Raw genomic sequence first — 16,426 nt, 5'->3', positions numbered from 1 at the left:
TTTTTATGAATTGCATATTTTAATTTTAAAAATATATTCAAAAATAGCCAAAGTCTACATATTGTCGTTTCATTTTTGATAATTTTAAATTTTTTTAATCTGACAGCATTCTAAAGTAATCACATGGCTGACAAGTGAATTGTTCACATTTGTGCTCAAATTGTTTTCTTGAAAAATACTTTCAAAATAAACGAAATGTATCTTTCTTTTGCAATATTTTGATAAGAATATGCATATAGAACAAAATTTTAAACATTTTAAGTTTAATATATAAAATAAAGTAACTTCTTTCACGTCATTCCGTCACATGTCTTAATAATGCAAAAAATTACTGAGAACGAAGATAAGATGTGACATTGGCAAGTTAGATATAAAACCTCTTCAAAGAGAACCTAATTTTAAAAATGTTGAAATTTTTACTAATTCTTACATAAATATTAATCCTGTTTATCTGTTACATTCTGTTTATCATTTACATATTAATAAAACATTTTTTAAATTAGGGCTTTCTTCTACTAAACTTTTTGTCATTCCGTCACAGCAAATAGATGTTAATAACTGCTAGCCAACCTGAGGTTAATTTTCCAAATTCACATTTTACATTGCTTACACATTATACTAAAAGTATAAAATAGTTCAGAAAAATAATAGCTGCAAAATTCGCAGAAACTACCAGTTCTAAGCGGCATGCCAAAAGCTTGGTTGCCAAAATGTCATTCCGTCACGCAAATAAAAAGTTCGTAAAATTAAAAGTAAAAAAGATAGAAAATCCTGCTTTTTTAGTTTATGAAGCGCATTATGCCAATAATAATGATATGCGTGATAAAAAAATTTTTTATTTGAAATTAGATACATAGAAACTTCAATTAATTGTTATTTTGCAAGTCAAAATGTCATTTCGTCACATATGGAATTGCCCTTTATCTATTGCGCTATATTAAATACATCTTGAGATCTAAATTATTGACGTGAACAGTTGTAATAAATGCAAATGTGCTTGATTTAAATTGTATTTATGTTTTATAAAAGAATCTACAGTACTGATACAAAACTCTTTGTAATTGTCAACAGAATTACAAGTATCAGGTGTAAATATTTTTTCCAGTACTGTGTATTAAGTGGTTAATTCTACCGTTTTCACCATATAAGAAAAATAAAAATGTACACACTTGTATATCCTTGTGCACTTTTCTTTGATACCAGATAAATTCGATGACTCCTATACAGGCAGACAGACCAAGTCCTAGAAGAATGACCACGAAAACACCTCCTACATTCCCTAATCCAAGTTCATTTGCACTTCCAGAGGATTTAGACACTCCAGAGCACTGACCACCTCCTTTTTTCTGCTTCCACCAGCGCTCTTTAATAAGATGAAGCTCACCTTCTTCCTGGAGTTTCAGTATGCCCGATGATAACCAATTACTCAATTTTAGGTTACCTGTTAAAACCCAAATTAATTCAATCCTTTAACATCATTATTTTAGAAAATATGATGTTTATTAGAAATATTTGGAGAAAATGGATTAACAAGAAGTTATGCACCGCATTCCATAAATATGGCATGCAGTGCAGCATTTGGCATAACATTTAACTGGAGGTTAAACAATTCCTTTTGATTTGAAAGTTTTTCCTTCTTTAAGAAGTTGAAAAAAGCTACTTTTTTTTAAAATACCTTTGATGAAATAAAAATAGTAATGTATAATTTTTTTTTAATTCTTTTTTTTTAAAGAATACTTTCTTTAGAAAATACATTCGATAAAAGGGCTTTATAAGAAAATGTTTTGTTAAAAAAATACATTTTCAACTAAATTCTTCAGAATATGCCTTCTCTAAGTAAAGGTTTTCATTAAAAAATATATTCCTCAAGAAAAAGTATATTCGTTAACAATATATCCATTTCTTATAAAGATGAGTTTTCTTTGAAAATATAGAAAATATAGAAAATATAGAGATAGAAAGATATGCATCTTTTTAAAAAGAAAAAACAATATGAATTATTTAAGCAAATTTGAATTCTTTAAAAAGATAAGTTTTCTTCAAAAAGATCATTCTTAAATAAACATTCTTTACGATTGCAAAGTCTTAAAAGAAGTTAAATTTATATTTCAAAAAGATATATTCATTAACAAGATATCCATCCCTTATAAAGATAAATATTCTTTAAAAAGATCATCAAAAGATAGAAAAATATACGTTCTTAAGAAATGATATGAAGTCTTTAAATAGATATGAATTTTTAAAAGTAGATATGAATTTTTTAACAAGGATATGAAATAGTCAGAAAGATGAGCTTTCTTCAAGAAGATCATTCTTAAAGACGAATTCTGTAAGAACACAAAGACTTAGGCTATTTGACTGTGGATATTTTTGAAGCTTTCTGATAGAAAATTTTGTCTTTTAGAATATGCCGTCTTTAAAATGACTGTAACTCAATTAAAAAAAGGCTTTCTTTAAAAATGAGCATTTTCAGAAGTATTTACTCCAGGAAGCTCCTAATTATAACACAAATCTCACAGTCTCTCTTTTCAGTATAACATTAGCGATAATAATTAATAATTCACATCTGATTACAATCTATTAATTCAATAACAATGATTAATAAAGAAACAAATTCAAGCTATTTCATTATATCCAGTAATCATAGCGAAAAATAGGGTTTTTTTCAAGCGAAAAAATTAAAACGTAATTCCATGATATTATCTTATTAAGCTATATTTTAAGATAAACTCAGTTAAATCGGTATCCTGCAAATCATTTCTCAATTATTGCTTTTGGAACAAATTACATTAATATACTATTATAAATTACTGTTAATTACATTAAATTATTAAGAACTTATCTATAAAGTTCATGAACTTCGTGACCCCTGCACAAATTACATTTAATATAACAACATATTTGGTAAGTAAAAATATTAAATTACAGTTACAACCTAAATTAAAAGTTGTAAAACGTGGTTTTAAGTATACTTACCACGGCCTTCAAAAGGGTTGAAAAGAAATTATTTTATGCTATGAAACAGCAAATAATGAGAAGGGGGTTGGTGAGCGGCAGCAAACAGGAGGCCCCTAGTTGGTAGGGTTATAAAGAACAACGGCATTGAAGAATTACCTTTTTGAACAGCAATTCCATATCCTTTTGAATCCAAAGGTGTTCCGATTCTTGTGAGATTGCATATTCTTTCTGTTTTGTATTCGATGGAGGTAATCTCCATTAAATATGCATAGTTTCCTTGCGCAACTCTTTGAATACCCAATTCATTACTCTCCACATATACTTCTGGATGTTCTCTCATGTATCTGTTCATATGTTGATAGATTGGTAAGTCTGAGTTCTGAAAAGAAAAATATCATAACGAACATTTCTTCAGATTAAATATTGTTAGGTTATACTGCTTCTATATCGGTACCTGCGCGCGTCAAATGAGAATGTTAATTTGGCCTTAAGTCTGTGCCCGGTTGTTGTAGTAGAAACCAATTCACATAGTGGATTGCTCGGAGATGGTTGCAAACGAACGTAAGCGCTTCGAGTGAGCCATTTTTTTTCTTTATCACGTGCAACAAAACGTACCTTTCGTTTGTACGCGAAACAGAACTAGCACGTTTCCTTTCTCAGGTGGTTCTTGCTAACAAAATGGTGACCCTATTGTTGCAAGTACCAATTCAGAAATATCCCCAATTATTTTCGAAAGAATTAAAAAACATTTCAGAATTATCCATATTTATATACCATTAAGCTGAGCAGCGAAACTCAAGACTTCCAACTTGCAGACTTGCAGAAAAAGTTTCACAAATAAAGCACTTTTTTATTAACAAGTAAAACAAATCATTGAAAACTTGCTAAAATAAGCAATATTTTAATGTTTATATTCATTCTAGTTAGTAATACTGTCTTAGAAATAGAAGTAAAACCATTTAAATAAAATAAAAATAGAAATTTTTTTAATGTTATTTTATGTATAAACTGTATTTTAATTATATTTAAAATTTTCAGCATGAATGAAAATTCTTATATATTAGTAATAGAATCCATATTTTGACCCCACGTACAGCTAGGAAACTCACTCTATATACACTGATAGTGTGAATTGCAATTATTCAAAAAATCTGCAAAAATAGCCTTTGATTTCATATTAACTACATAGGTTAATTAATTTTTAAAAAATTATTGAATTTTTTGGACGGAAATGCTCACTCTTTCACATTTATCACCTTTATTTTTAAATATGGTGTACAAGTTTATATAAATCACAAAGTATTCATTAAAAAGGTAAAGTGTATAAAGTTAGTTTCTAAATGCTTAAAAAACTTCGTGTCCGAAATTTTTGAACTAAACAGATGCGAAATTTGAATCGAAATTATATCAATACTATAACAATATTAAAACAATATTGTAATAAGATTATATTATAACAATAAGACAAGAATTAAATTGTAGCAATAATATAACAATTAAAATTGTGACAGTATTTAAACAATATTGTAAAAATATTATATAATAACAATATGATAAACAATTTAAATTTTTAGAAAATTACAACAGTTAAATTTATAACAATTAAAGTTATAACAATATCATAACAATTAAAATTACAACAATATTATAACAATTAAACTTATAACAATTAAAATTATAGTAAAATGCCATTAATTAATAAGAATTGAATAAAAGTTTTTTTTAAATATATCCTGAGTTTAAAAATAACATTTTATATTGCTAATAAAAAAGAGCGCACAAATAATTACCTGAAAAAAATCTCTCGTTGATCCACTTTTTAAACAACCATATTTGATTTTATCTTGACTTGCAAGATCTTCAACATTGTTGATAGGTGACACTAACTTTTCTATTGTCAAGAAAGCTGCTAGATTTGCTGTGTAAGAGGATATCATGATGAGACAAAAGAATCCCCAAATACTTTTGATAGCTCGAGTAGACATCGCTCTAATGGTAAATATATAATAATAAGTTGAATATAAAATTTTGGTATACAGTTTATGTTGCACTTTAAAATCTACAGAATGACTCAAAATTATATTTTCAGTTTTAACGCAATAACACATTGCAGCATTTTAATTCAAAACGTATAAGGTTTTTTTGGGTTTTATTGATAACTCATAATATAAAATTTTACAATCCATGTCAAACATGGAGACAAAAAAGTTTGTACTTAAGGGGCCGAAAATTAATATTTAAGGGAAGAAAAAACTAAAAAAAAAAAAAAAGAAAAAACGTTTTCGAATTTTGAAGAATCACTATAGTGACGATGGGGGTTCGCGTTGGTTCAGGGGATAGGGAACTCGACTCCCAATGAGGTGACCCGTGTTCAAATAGTTAATACGAATTCCGCACCCTGCTCGCGCTGACCAACTTGATCACGTAAAATATTCACAGTAGTTCACGTATCATGGGTTGGAGTTCCTGTTTTCTGGCTAACCGTGGAAGGATCCCATTGTTTTCCTCTCCATGTAACACAGATGCGGGTTAGTTGTATCTAAAAGCCTCCACGTGGGCAAAATTTTGCCAATACTTGATCTAGGACTTCTTCTGGATTAGGTATCATGGATCGGATTCAAAACTGCAAGGTAACGGATTTGAATATTGGCAGTCGTAAATTCAAAATTGGATCAGCCGCTTAACGACGGTTTGTAAAAAAAAATATAATGAAGATTGGTAGAAGGAAAATTATAACATGAACCAGTTGTGATTCGTTAGATGTCGATAGTTGCTTCGATATTTCTTAATTTTAAAAAAAATAGATACATTTTTTCATATTGTTTTTACTTTATTTGTTACAAAAATTCTATAAGGTTAGTTATTGTTATTTTTTAATTACGGACAATCATTACGGAACGATTTGTATACATATCTAACATTTTTCCCTGTTTTTGTCAGTCTCACGGTTTTAGCAAACCTTTAATTTCTTAACTCTTATCATTATCAATATTCTTTTAATTGAGAGTGATTTTTTTTTTCGAATTGGATTTTAATTTGATACTCTGCTACTTTATAAAATATTTATAAGCAACTATTATAAATTTATTATTAGTTAATACATTGAAGTCGTTAGCTTATTTAGATTGAATTCTTTACTATGAGTGCGAAGTTTTTAGAACAAATATTTGAATTACTATATGGTCAATGACTTTGAAAATATAACATTTACGAATTCTTACGTTGGAGCAATGTCTGAACCTTGTCTCATGAAAGCACCGATAGTTAGCCACATACTGTTGAGCAGACTGAAAACATTTTCTTCCACCATATCTGTGTCTCTGCACGGATGTGGATTGGACCATTCGTATGGACTGAGTCTTCCAATCAAGCAGCAGACTAGGCTGACAATAATGTAAACCACCATTACGAAAAGCCAAACTTCGCCAGAGAATGGTTGCAAAAACGAAAACATGGAATGGACCTTCTGCGTGGGCTTCTTGAAGAGAATTCCTATCCCAGTTTGCATAAAGGGATGGGTGAAATCAACTGCTTCCAAGCGGGTTGTAGTGATTGTCAAGTCGGCAACTGCCATATCCGCTTCCTTAACAGAAAAGTAAAGACAAGAATTTTTTGATGAAACTATTATTGTTAACAATGTTTGAAATTAATTGTGTCAAACAATCTGATAAAAACATTTATTTTTTTACAATTGTTATCTCTTAGGCAAAGTATTGTTTAAATTTTCTCATATGTGTTATCTTATAAGATATTATAAGTATTATTGTGTATAAAAAAACGCTATACCATTTCTTTAAAATTTATTATAAGCTTTATAAGGCGATGAATGGAAATCTTTTATTTAACGCTTTTTACTTACTTATCTTGCTTTTATATTTAAGGGGCTAACTCTTGGAATCGAAAATTACATCCATTTTTTTATTAGGTAGAATGCCTAGATTGCAACTAGAGTTCAGAAGCTCATGACAATACAAGTTTCAATCGTTTTTCTGACAGCTATTAGCAAAACTTCATCACCGCTTAACCACAAAATGGAATTTATTGAAGATTGAGATTTTGATCAACTAGCTAGAAATATTAAAATTTCACTTACAGTTCTCAGTAGTTTTTTAACCATTGCAAACCAAATTTTTTTGCTAAACAGAATTTGCTGACATATTTTCGACCACTTTCAAGGTTCGAATTTCAACTTAACTTCTATACCTAATGACATTACAGCTTTCTATCAATTTCTAGCCACTGTGGGCAAAATTTAATTTCCATTTTGTCACTAAAAATTTTGACTATTTGTCGAATAACTAGAGTATTCAGGCATTAAGTGCAGTTTTACGTCTGTTTTAAATACTAATTTAAATTATTTAACTACCATAATCAGAACATACTACCTAATAAAGTACATTGTTAATCAAAGTTAATTCCATCACTACTCAATTTTTCCTTCACTAAGAAAGCTGTGTTGTTCTGGCTTCATTCCCTGGCAATAATCTCCTGTGCTACTGGACAACAAAAACTTTCCAGATTATCAGCAGAGTTACAATTTCGGGGCTCTTATGTTGAGAAATAACTGAAATATTTATGCAGCTTTTGCAATAACTCTTCCTAAATAACTGTGCTTTCCTTCACATTCGTGAGCCGTGGATACCCATTGTTAAGTGGGCCTTGTATGTTATCATAATTTCCTTTCTATTTTATTTAATACAACCCTATTTCAATCTCATTTAATACTTATTTAATACAACTCCGTTCGTTTACTAGAATTGCTCTGAAAAATAGAAAGCAAAGCAATTCAGCATCCGCGCGATGTAGGCCAGGGGGGTTGTGGAGGTTAAGGTTCCACATCATTGCGGGAAACGGCATGATTGGGGCAATATGTGGCTTACTTCCCAGACTAGCTTGTACTCATCAATCTGAAGCTGGTAGGGATTCAATCCGCTACTGGATCTCAAACCACAGTTCTTCACAATGGCAGTTCAGGTGAAGAGTATAGATTTTATTATTTCATATGTAAAGAGTACAAAATTTTTTTTAAAAAAATGCTGGACAGACAATGAAAGAAAGAAAGAAAGAAAGAAAGAAAGAAAGAAAGAAAAAGCACTTACTCCTCTTATTAGTTCACCGATCATACCACTCCAGTGTCCGGTTTCATTCTTTCTTCCATATTGCTCGTCCCTAACAACATTTATATCATACGTAAAATGAAGTGTTTCTGCCAGAGCATTTAACAAATCTATGCCGTAGCCTTCAAATCGAGCATTACCAACCATCTGTTTTGAAGATTCTGCATACATTGCATAAGGATCTGTCTAGAAGAATAATTGTTTTTCAATAAATAAATTGTTATGTAGTTCAGAATATTTATTGAGATAAGTTCAACTTCAATAAATAAACTGTTATATAGCTTGAATATTTATCGAAACATTCTTAACGTTAATAAATAAACCGTTATATGACACTGAATATTTATTAAGACAAGTTCAACTTCAATAAATAAACTGTTATATAACCCTGAATATTTATTGAGAGAAGTTCAGCTTCAATAAATAAACTGTTATATAGCTTGAATATTTATTGAAACATCTTCAACTTCAATAAATAAGCCGTTATACAGATCTGAATATTTATTAAGACAACTCCAACTCAGTTTTAGGATAATATTCTCAAGCATTATCGATTTAATTTTTATTGTAACGGTCATAGTTTCAATAATTTTTGAATGTGATAAACTTCTGTAATTGTACAATTATTGATATAACAACGTCAAATATTACTCTATATAACACACAATATAATATCATAATGATTTTACTTGCATTAAATAATTAATTTATTTTTATTTACATTGTTTGATTCCTGTGATTGATTGATTTCTGCAAAAATATTTTGCAGTCCGCAGTTGATTCATCAAAATATAGTTAAGATAAAGAAATATGTTCACCAATATTGTTGTTACTCTAAAATGAGAATGCTCTAAAGACGTTCCTTCTGGGGTTGTCACGTTAGGCTCCTGATCTGGAAATATAGTTCCTATCTAAAAATAAAGGTATGTAAATTACGTATTTTACTTTCAAGACTTTACAAATATTATTGCATTTGTAGACTATTTCATTGCTTTTAAGAAATGTTTGCATAATTTTAACAAGTGTATTAAAAATAGGAGATGTTTTTACCGTATGTTGATCTACCAGGCGTGTTCAAGGAAAATTATATTGTTGTTGTGCTGTTTCTAACACGACTTGCCAATGTCAACAAGCCTGCTTGGCGAAACCAAGCGAATTTAAGGCAAATGGTGCGTTTCTTGTTCTTCAGTGGAGCCATTTATTGCCAAGAATACGACTTCAGTCCCACACGCTTCACAACCCATTTAGAGGGAGGGCCCATTCATACATCCATTCATTCATTCACAGATCATTACTTTGACCTGAACCAGGAGAACGATCGATCTCTAATTCCCAGAGGTTCATGGGAACATGGAAGACTTTGCGACCCGACATATTTAACGTGCACCAGTCACCATTTACTACACGGGGAGTCTTCGGTCTGCAGAGATCGAGCCACGACCTCTTGGACATGAGCCCAACACCCTACCAATCTGGCTACCCTGGTCTTCCGGTATATTATACTACTCATAAAATAATCTCCTTACAAATGAAATGTGAAACCTTTATAGAAATAAACAATGGTATTAAACTCGTACTATTTGCCTGCTGTATAAAACTTCAATTTTTTCTTATTTTTATTGATTAAATTCAAGCTAATCGTCACACAAGATACTTAATGTACCATCAATTAATGAGTGACTAGACAAACAATACAAATAAACTTAAATTTGGCAAAGCCCATGTACTAAAATATGCATAAAGTATTCCTTTTAATATTTGAGTAAGGAAAAAAATTTTCTGAAAAAGATTTCTTACCTTACTTAATCCATCTTGTTTCAAATGCATGACATCAAAAGTTACATACGATCGAAATCCTTCTGAATTAAATGCAATTAGACCACTCAGTCCCTGCGCTTTGCCCTGAAAATGAAAAATGTAAAGTTAGTATAAAAAATATGATTAAGGCATTACTACTTACTCACCTTATTTTGGGACTGTTCTAAAAATGCATCATAAACACACACGAGCAATTATTTTCTCCACTTAAATTTAATAACTTGCTTTCAAGTACTTTTTATCTGAACATTTTGCGCATTGTTTTTTTTTAAACATCAAAGAGATAAAAAATTTAAGTTTGTTTGATTTTTATTAATTTTTATGTATTTAGCAAATATTTGAAAACATTCTAAAAACTACACCATGATTTACATTTCTATTTTTTATAGATTTATAGACTTAATCCAAGCAAAGTAAAAGTTTCATTTTGTAATTAGTTAGTTAATTTTTATATTGATGTACAAAATATTAAGTAATTAATTTATAAAGTCTCATATTAATTTACAAAATTTCTTTAGACTAAAAAATCGTAAAGGCAGCCGCCAACTCTGCCACTGTCTCGGGATTAAATGTCAGATATACAGTGAACTTTAGACGCTAGTTTATTCAATTATGTCTTAAAATATTACTTCCGGAAAAGAAAAAAAACTTACATCTTTCATATAGTTATATATTGTTGTTCCGTCTGTTCCTTTATTCATTAGGCTGCATGATATAGGAGGAAAGACAGCAATATTCTTTGCATTATCCATTTGATCCAAGGCTATAGCGAGTTGTTTTACACTGTCATACATCAACACCGTCTCAGTCTGTAAAAAAAAGTGGATATCGAAGTTTATAAAAGTTTCATAGTCTTTTTGTATAGAGAAAGCAATTTTAAAGTATATTTTATATAAAATATAAATGTAAATTAGCAAATCAAAAATATACCCTGTTGCTATATTTGTGATTCACTTTAGCTTTGCACTTTATAGTTCCATTTCATTGTCTAAAAGTAGTATTTATAAAATTTGTAGTTGTTGAAATCCTTATTTCAAATACTTTTAATCTCGTTTCATGACTTTTGGTCTGTTTTTTAGGAAATAAAGACTAATATATATAAAAAATGTATATACTTAGTATACAACTAAATCTACTGCTATGGCTTAAGAGTTATACACTGAAAACCACTGTGTAATGATTAAAAAAAATTGCTGTTGAAATAATTGTGTGAATGAATGCTTTATTTCAAGCTAATAATAACAGTGGGGTTAAATTTAAGCACCAATAATTGAGAACGCTTACACCAAGCTCCCATCCATTTACTTCATTCATATCATTTTCGCTGATTTTGGCTTCTGTTTGAAGACCGGCGGATTATAACCTTAAAATGTTTACAATCAAGCACGCAAAGGTGGAAGTTAGCTATCTCAGTTAAACAGAAGATTTGTATGATTTTAATGGTGCAAAGATGTATTCTTTATGCTTTTTGTGTAAGTATGTCTTGTAAAAGCATTTGTGCTCTTAATTGTGTAATAAGGATAATTATGCTCCCATGAAATGATTTACCCAAAACCTGTCAATTGTTTTAGCGTAGTACTGCCATATTTGATTTCCTGCGTCATTAAACTGTACATTCAGTCTAACACGTTTTGATAACGATGAAATTATGATTATTGGTGAATCATTTTTATCAAAAGCAACACAACAGCTGTTGTGCTTTCTTTAATTACAGTAGTGAAATAAACACATATTAAAAACGTTAAAACTTTTAATATGTTTCAATGTTTAAAAGAATCAAAAAGTTTTTTCGCACCTTATTACAAGGACTATTTTAAAAGTGAACAGTATAAACGTCGTTAGCTTTTTTTTCTTATTAATACTACAAATTTAAAATTGCATTTTTAATTTATCATAAATACATTAAATCATATGCTCTTACTGAACTTAATGTGTAACCTTGAGAGTTTTTAATGGCTCTTTGTCTCTAACAAGAAGTAATCGAAGGTTAAGTTCATTCAGAAGAGAGTGGAATTCCTGGGATTCCTCCTGAACCAATCGCAAGCTTGTGATGTTAGTCATACCATACTGAAAATCACTCAAATCGATTGTATGCAAATCCTTAAAAAATACAAGAAAAGTTAATAATATTAAAACAAGATATAAGCATAACTTACATGAGATGTGAGCAACTATGAAGTTTTTATTGAAAAGAACATACATGTCAAAACTTTTACTTCCGTTGCTTGTAAAAGTAAAAGTAAAATGTACGTAATTTTACTTGTACTTGATTACTTTTTAAATTTAGTGCTTTTATTTGTTTTTCCGTTACTTTTTTGGGAAAAAGTACAAATGTTTGTAACAAAAATGAAACGTCAAAGAAATTGTAACTTTTTTCTGAATTTTTTTTAAAAAAAATTTCTGAAAAAAATATTTTTTCCCGAAATTTTTGATTTTAAATTTTGAATTTTCGATTTCCTTGAAATGTACTTTAAAATTACCTTTTGTTTTGTTTTGTACTTGTATTTATACTTTTTACTTGTTACTTTTTAAAATCAAAACTTTTTACTATTTATTCGTCACTTTTGCTTAAAGTACTTGTACTTTTACTCATTACTTTTTAAAAACATTCCCATCTCTTTCAACAAAACAAAGCTTTAATTAAAATTCATGGTTTAAAACATAGTATAGCATAGAACATTTACAGTAACTGTGGCCTATGGGTCAATATATGACCCCGCTAAGCTTCATTTCATTTAAAATAGACATTAAGAAACCAGTTGGAAGATGTGCGTTTGTGGCTACATGGTTAAGACATCTGACGCACGCCAGGGAGTGTGTCGGTTCATTGCGAATTATGATGAAATTTTGTTTCTTATTTCTTAATACTGAAATATTTTTTGAAGTATATATGTTTAAAAAAAATTTTATTTTATTGTGAAATTTCCAGTTTTCTTTAACTGAAATCTTTTTTTTAATTTTATTTTATGAATTCGAAAACATGATTTTTTAAAAACAAATCTTTGTTATAATTTTTTCTAGCCTGAAAAATGTTCAAGAGCAATAACAAGAGCTTTTTCTTTTAAAAAATACTTATTTTAATTTTGTTAAGTGAAATACAAGAAAATTAACGAAAAATATTTATAAATTTTACTATCTCAACGGAATTTTTATTTTATTTAGGAGTATAAATAAGTAAAATGGAAATTCTCATCAAAGCAAAATTTGAAATGGAAATTTTAAGTGGAAATTTTTATTAAAGGGAAACTTTCTTCCAGCTATCCACCATGGCCCTGCATTGTCCTCCATACTTCTTCTCGTAATAGAAGATGATAGCCATGGGGAATAAGTTTGAACTATATGGTGAATGTGTGATGATGTTCCATTAAAATTACTGCAAAGGAGAAACAGTATGGAGATTGATGAAATAAAAAATGAAGCTTAGTGACAGCTACAGGGAGATAATATGATAAGCGCATACAGAAACTGACATAACGTCAACAAAAATATTTAGACTGAAATGGAAATTAAGTAGGAAAAAAATTACTTCCCTCAAAATATATATTTATACTTTTGAAAAATAAACAGATTTTGGTATTTCAGAAAAAACAGTACTTTTGGTATTGTTCTCGTATTAAGTTTATGGTTACATTTTAAACTCGAAATAGTGTTCAATGCTCTTAATTTTAAAAGGAAAATATCGTACGTGATTATTATTATTAATGTGTATCATGCCTTAAATTATTGATCTCTATAAAATTTCATACATTTAACCTTCATTTTCTCTATAATTTAAATAAAATTTAGCATTCACTTGCGTTGCTTTTCTTACCAGGAATGCAATAATGTAATTTTGATATTCAGTCATCATGCCAACTTGTTGAGCCTGTAACAAATTATTGTGGTATTAATAATTATTGAATAAGAACAACGAATTGGTAATGCATTACAGAAGAAAGTAAACATGATTTTATTTTAGTTTTAAATGACAATCTTTTTCCTTATATCAAGAATTTTGAAATATTAAGAAAATATTGTAAGAAAAATACGCAATCATATTTTATTAAAAAAAATTCTTATGTAAAGATAAACATTATTAAATTGGCATTTATTATTTTTTTCTATAGTTTACACAAAGTCTCACAAAAGTTCACTGTACAAATATAAACAAAGATAGGTAGTTGAGTACTTTATTTACGTCACACTAGAGCTTGACAATGGGCTGTTGGCGACGGTCTGAGAAATATCCCTGAGAATGATCTGAAGACACACCATCGCAATTTTGCACCTCTGCAGAGGGGATGGCTCCCCTGCTTTGATAGACCTGCACGCGAAGTTAAGCACTTTACGGTAGAACAGTTTAACGAGGACCGATACCTTCGGTCCTCACGCAAGCTGATCAAAGTGGTATCCTTTCTACTTACAGACAGCAGTCAGTGATGCTTAACTTCGGTGTTCTACTGGGAACCGTTTCTTTACAATCAGTAAACTATATGATTATATATGACAAAGAAAGGACACGAATTGGGAACTGTAGCTAGCCATGAAACTTGTTATATTAATAATGAGCTTTAAAGATGTATTTAAAGCAGTACCTTTCTTAGTAATCCATTTTAATTTGCTAAAAGTATTAATTTAAATATAATTTTATTTTATTTACTATCTTTTTTAAATTATAAACTGTAACTTTTTTATTTGAATTACATTATTTTTTTTGTATTACAGATTTTTTTTCTTACATATAAAATTAATTGAAGCATAAATTATTTTATTTCATTTATTATATTTTTCTAGTTAAACATTAAAATTACAGTAAAAATAAAATCTTTCAATGAAATAATAGAAGAGGCTTATTTAATTGAGTAAAATTGAGAAGCTCTACTGAAGGCTGTATATAAAAATAAAAAACAACCACTAATTGTCAATTTTTTGCCGATTTTTAATAAAATGATTAAATATGACTGTAAAGCTTTTAAATTTTTAAGAAATTAAGAAATATTTTTGATTATTAATGAAATATTTTTTTATCAGATCAACTTCAAAAACGTTTCAAAAATGAATAATTTTTTTTAAAAAATATTTTTCTTGACAGTTATATTTTAGATTATTGCTCAGGAAATAAAATATATAGTATACCTATTTAATTAATAACAGAGTAAATTTTTTAGTTATTATAAGTTTTAATGATACATATTATTATTTTACTGAATGATTAAATTACTGTAAATTAAATATCAAGAGACATCAAATAATTTTAAGAATACAACTATCAAGAAAAATTTTTATTTAAATTTATTTTATTTTATCTATTTGCAAATTAAAAAAATGTATTCGGAAAGTAAAGAATGAAAAGAAAAAAAAACGTCCATTGCACTATTCAAACCCGAGTTCCCCGCCGTTAACCAAGTTTACTATTACTAGGCCACTGCTCCATTGTCGAAGATTTAACTAGAATATATAAAGTATTCATAAACTTTTATTTGCGTTTTTCACGAATTTGGCTGGTTAGTGCTAAATCATAAAACCAAGCCGGCCAAGGAAAAGATAGGAGAACGACGTTATAGGCGACTGGGTGGAGGGAGAAGAAAGATAAAGAGCTGCATGGAATAGAGTTGTGGAACAAACCAGGATCCACAAAAGGCTGTAGAGCTATGGAAGAAGAAAGAGAAGAAGTGCTCTTTATTAATTTGAGAAGGGAATAAGGTATATTACTAATACAGCAAATTTAATACCAAATTGAATTTCTCATATCATACCTTCTCCACAAGTAAATAAGAGCACCATATATAGTCTTAATATTTTTCTCTATTACTGTATTTTCAAGGACTGTTTTATTCTGTATTTAAAATCTAATTTCGCTTGTACGAAAAATTATATTTATATCCTATTATCCTAAACAAATTTAAATATTATTTTTACAATGCAGTCTGATTTATTTTCGTACATATTTTATATTTTATTAAAATTAATAAAGTTTTTAGATTTATTTACTTATCTCATGTGAATAAATGTGACAATCAGCGGAGTTATACTTTTCCTTTAATCCATATGTTAGCAAAGCATCATTCATAATATCTATAATGCTAGAAAGCAATTAAATTCCAACTGTCTGGCAAAGTGACCTTGAAATTCATTTCTGGACTGGCCAAATGACGCTTAAGATATATTTCTATAAAGTTTAATAAAGGAATTAAAAAATTGTTCTGAAAAAAATTTATGATCTGTATCTTAGACCGAAAATTATATTAACGGTTTTTCAATTATTTATTTATTTCAATCAAAGAAAATGAAACATTATGCTGATTTTCACCTACTGCTTTAAGAACTTTCCATAGTTTATCTCCTGGGACATCTAAAACTATCCTATAGTCAGGCATTCCTTGTTTTGTTCGAGATTTTTGGAACTCCATTATTTCCTGGAATTTCTCTCGGTATAGTGATTCACTAAATTGAAATATATGGATATCCCAATTTTCTTTTTCTCCTTCTTCTAATATTTCCTTCATTCTGACGATAGCTGAAAAAATTTAAAATAGTTAAATTTCAAAATAATA

The 16,426-nt window shown here is 28.9% G+C and overlaps 1 protein-coding gene across 2 annotated transcripts in view; it reads right to left on the bottom strand.

The window, feature by feature from the left end:
* Positions 1-16,426, bottom strand: part of LOC107436168 (glutamate receptor ionotropic, kainate 2) — a 34,602-nt gene that overhangs the window by 422 nt on the left and 17,754 nt on the right. For both annotated transcript variants that reach the window (XM_043040311.3, XM_043040312.3), the window contains exons 4-14: positions 16,187-16,389; positions 13,705-13,758; positions 11,832-11,993; positions 10,547-10,702; positions 9,873-9,977; positions 8,894-8,986; positions 8,058-8,261; positions 6,180-6,541; positions 4,749-4,947; positions 3,115-3,337; positions 1,170-1,441 (exon numbers count right to left, since the gene is read on the bottom strand). In XM_043040311.3, coding sequence (XP_042896245.2) covers positions 1,170-1,441; positions 3,115-3,337; positions 4,749-4,947; positions 6,180-6,541; positions 8,058-8,261; positions 8,894-8,986; positions 9,873-9,977; positions 10,547-10,702; positions 11,832-11,993; positions 13,705-13,758; positions 16,187-16,389 — 2,033 coding nt within the window. The remainder of the gene's footprint in view (positions 1-1,169; positions 1,442-3,114; positions 3,338-4,748; positions 4,948-6,179; positions 6,542-8,057; positions 8,262-8,893; positions 8,987-9,872; positions 9,978-10,546; positions 10,703-11,831; positions 11,994-13,704; positions 13,759-16,186; positions 16,390-16,426) is intronic.

Source organism: Parasteatoda tepidariorum, chromosome 8, assembly GCF_982258835.1.
Source record: "Parasteatoda tepidariorum strain Cologne lab strain chromosome 8, Ptep-v5.0, whole genome shotgun sequence".
Classification (NCBI taxonomy): Eukaryota; Metazoa; Arthropoda; class Arachnida; order Araneae; family Theridiidae; genus Parasteatoda; species Parasteatoda tepidariorum.
This window is presented reverse-complemented; position numbering and strand designations above follow the sequence as displayed.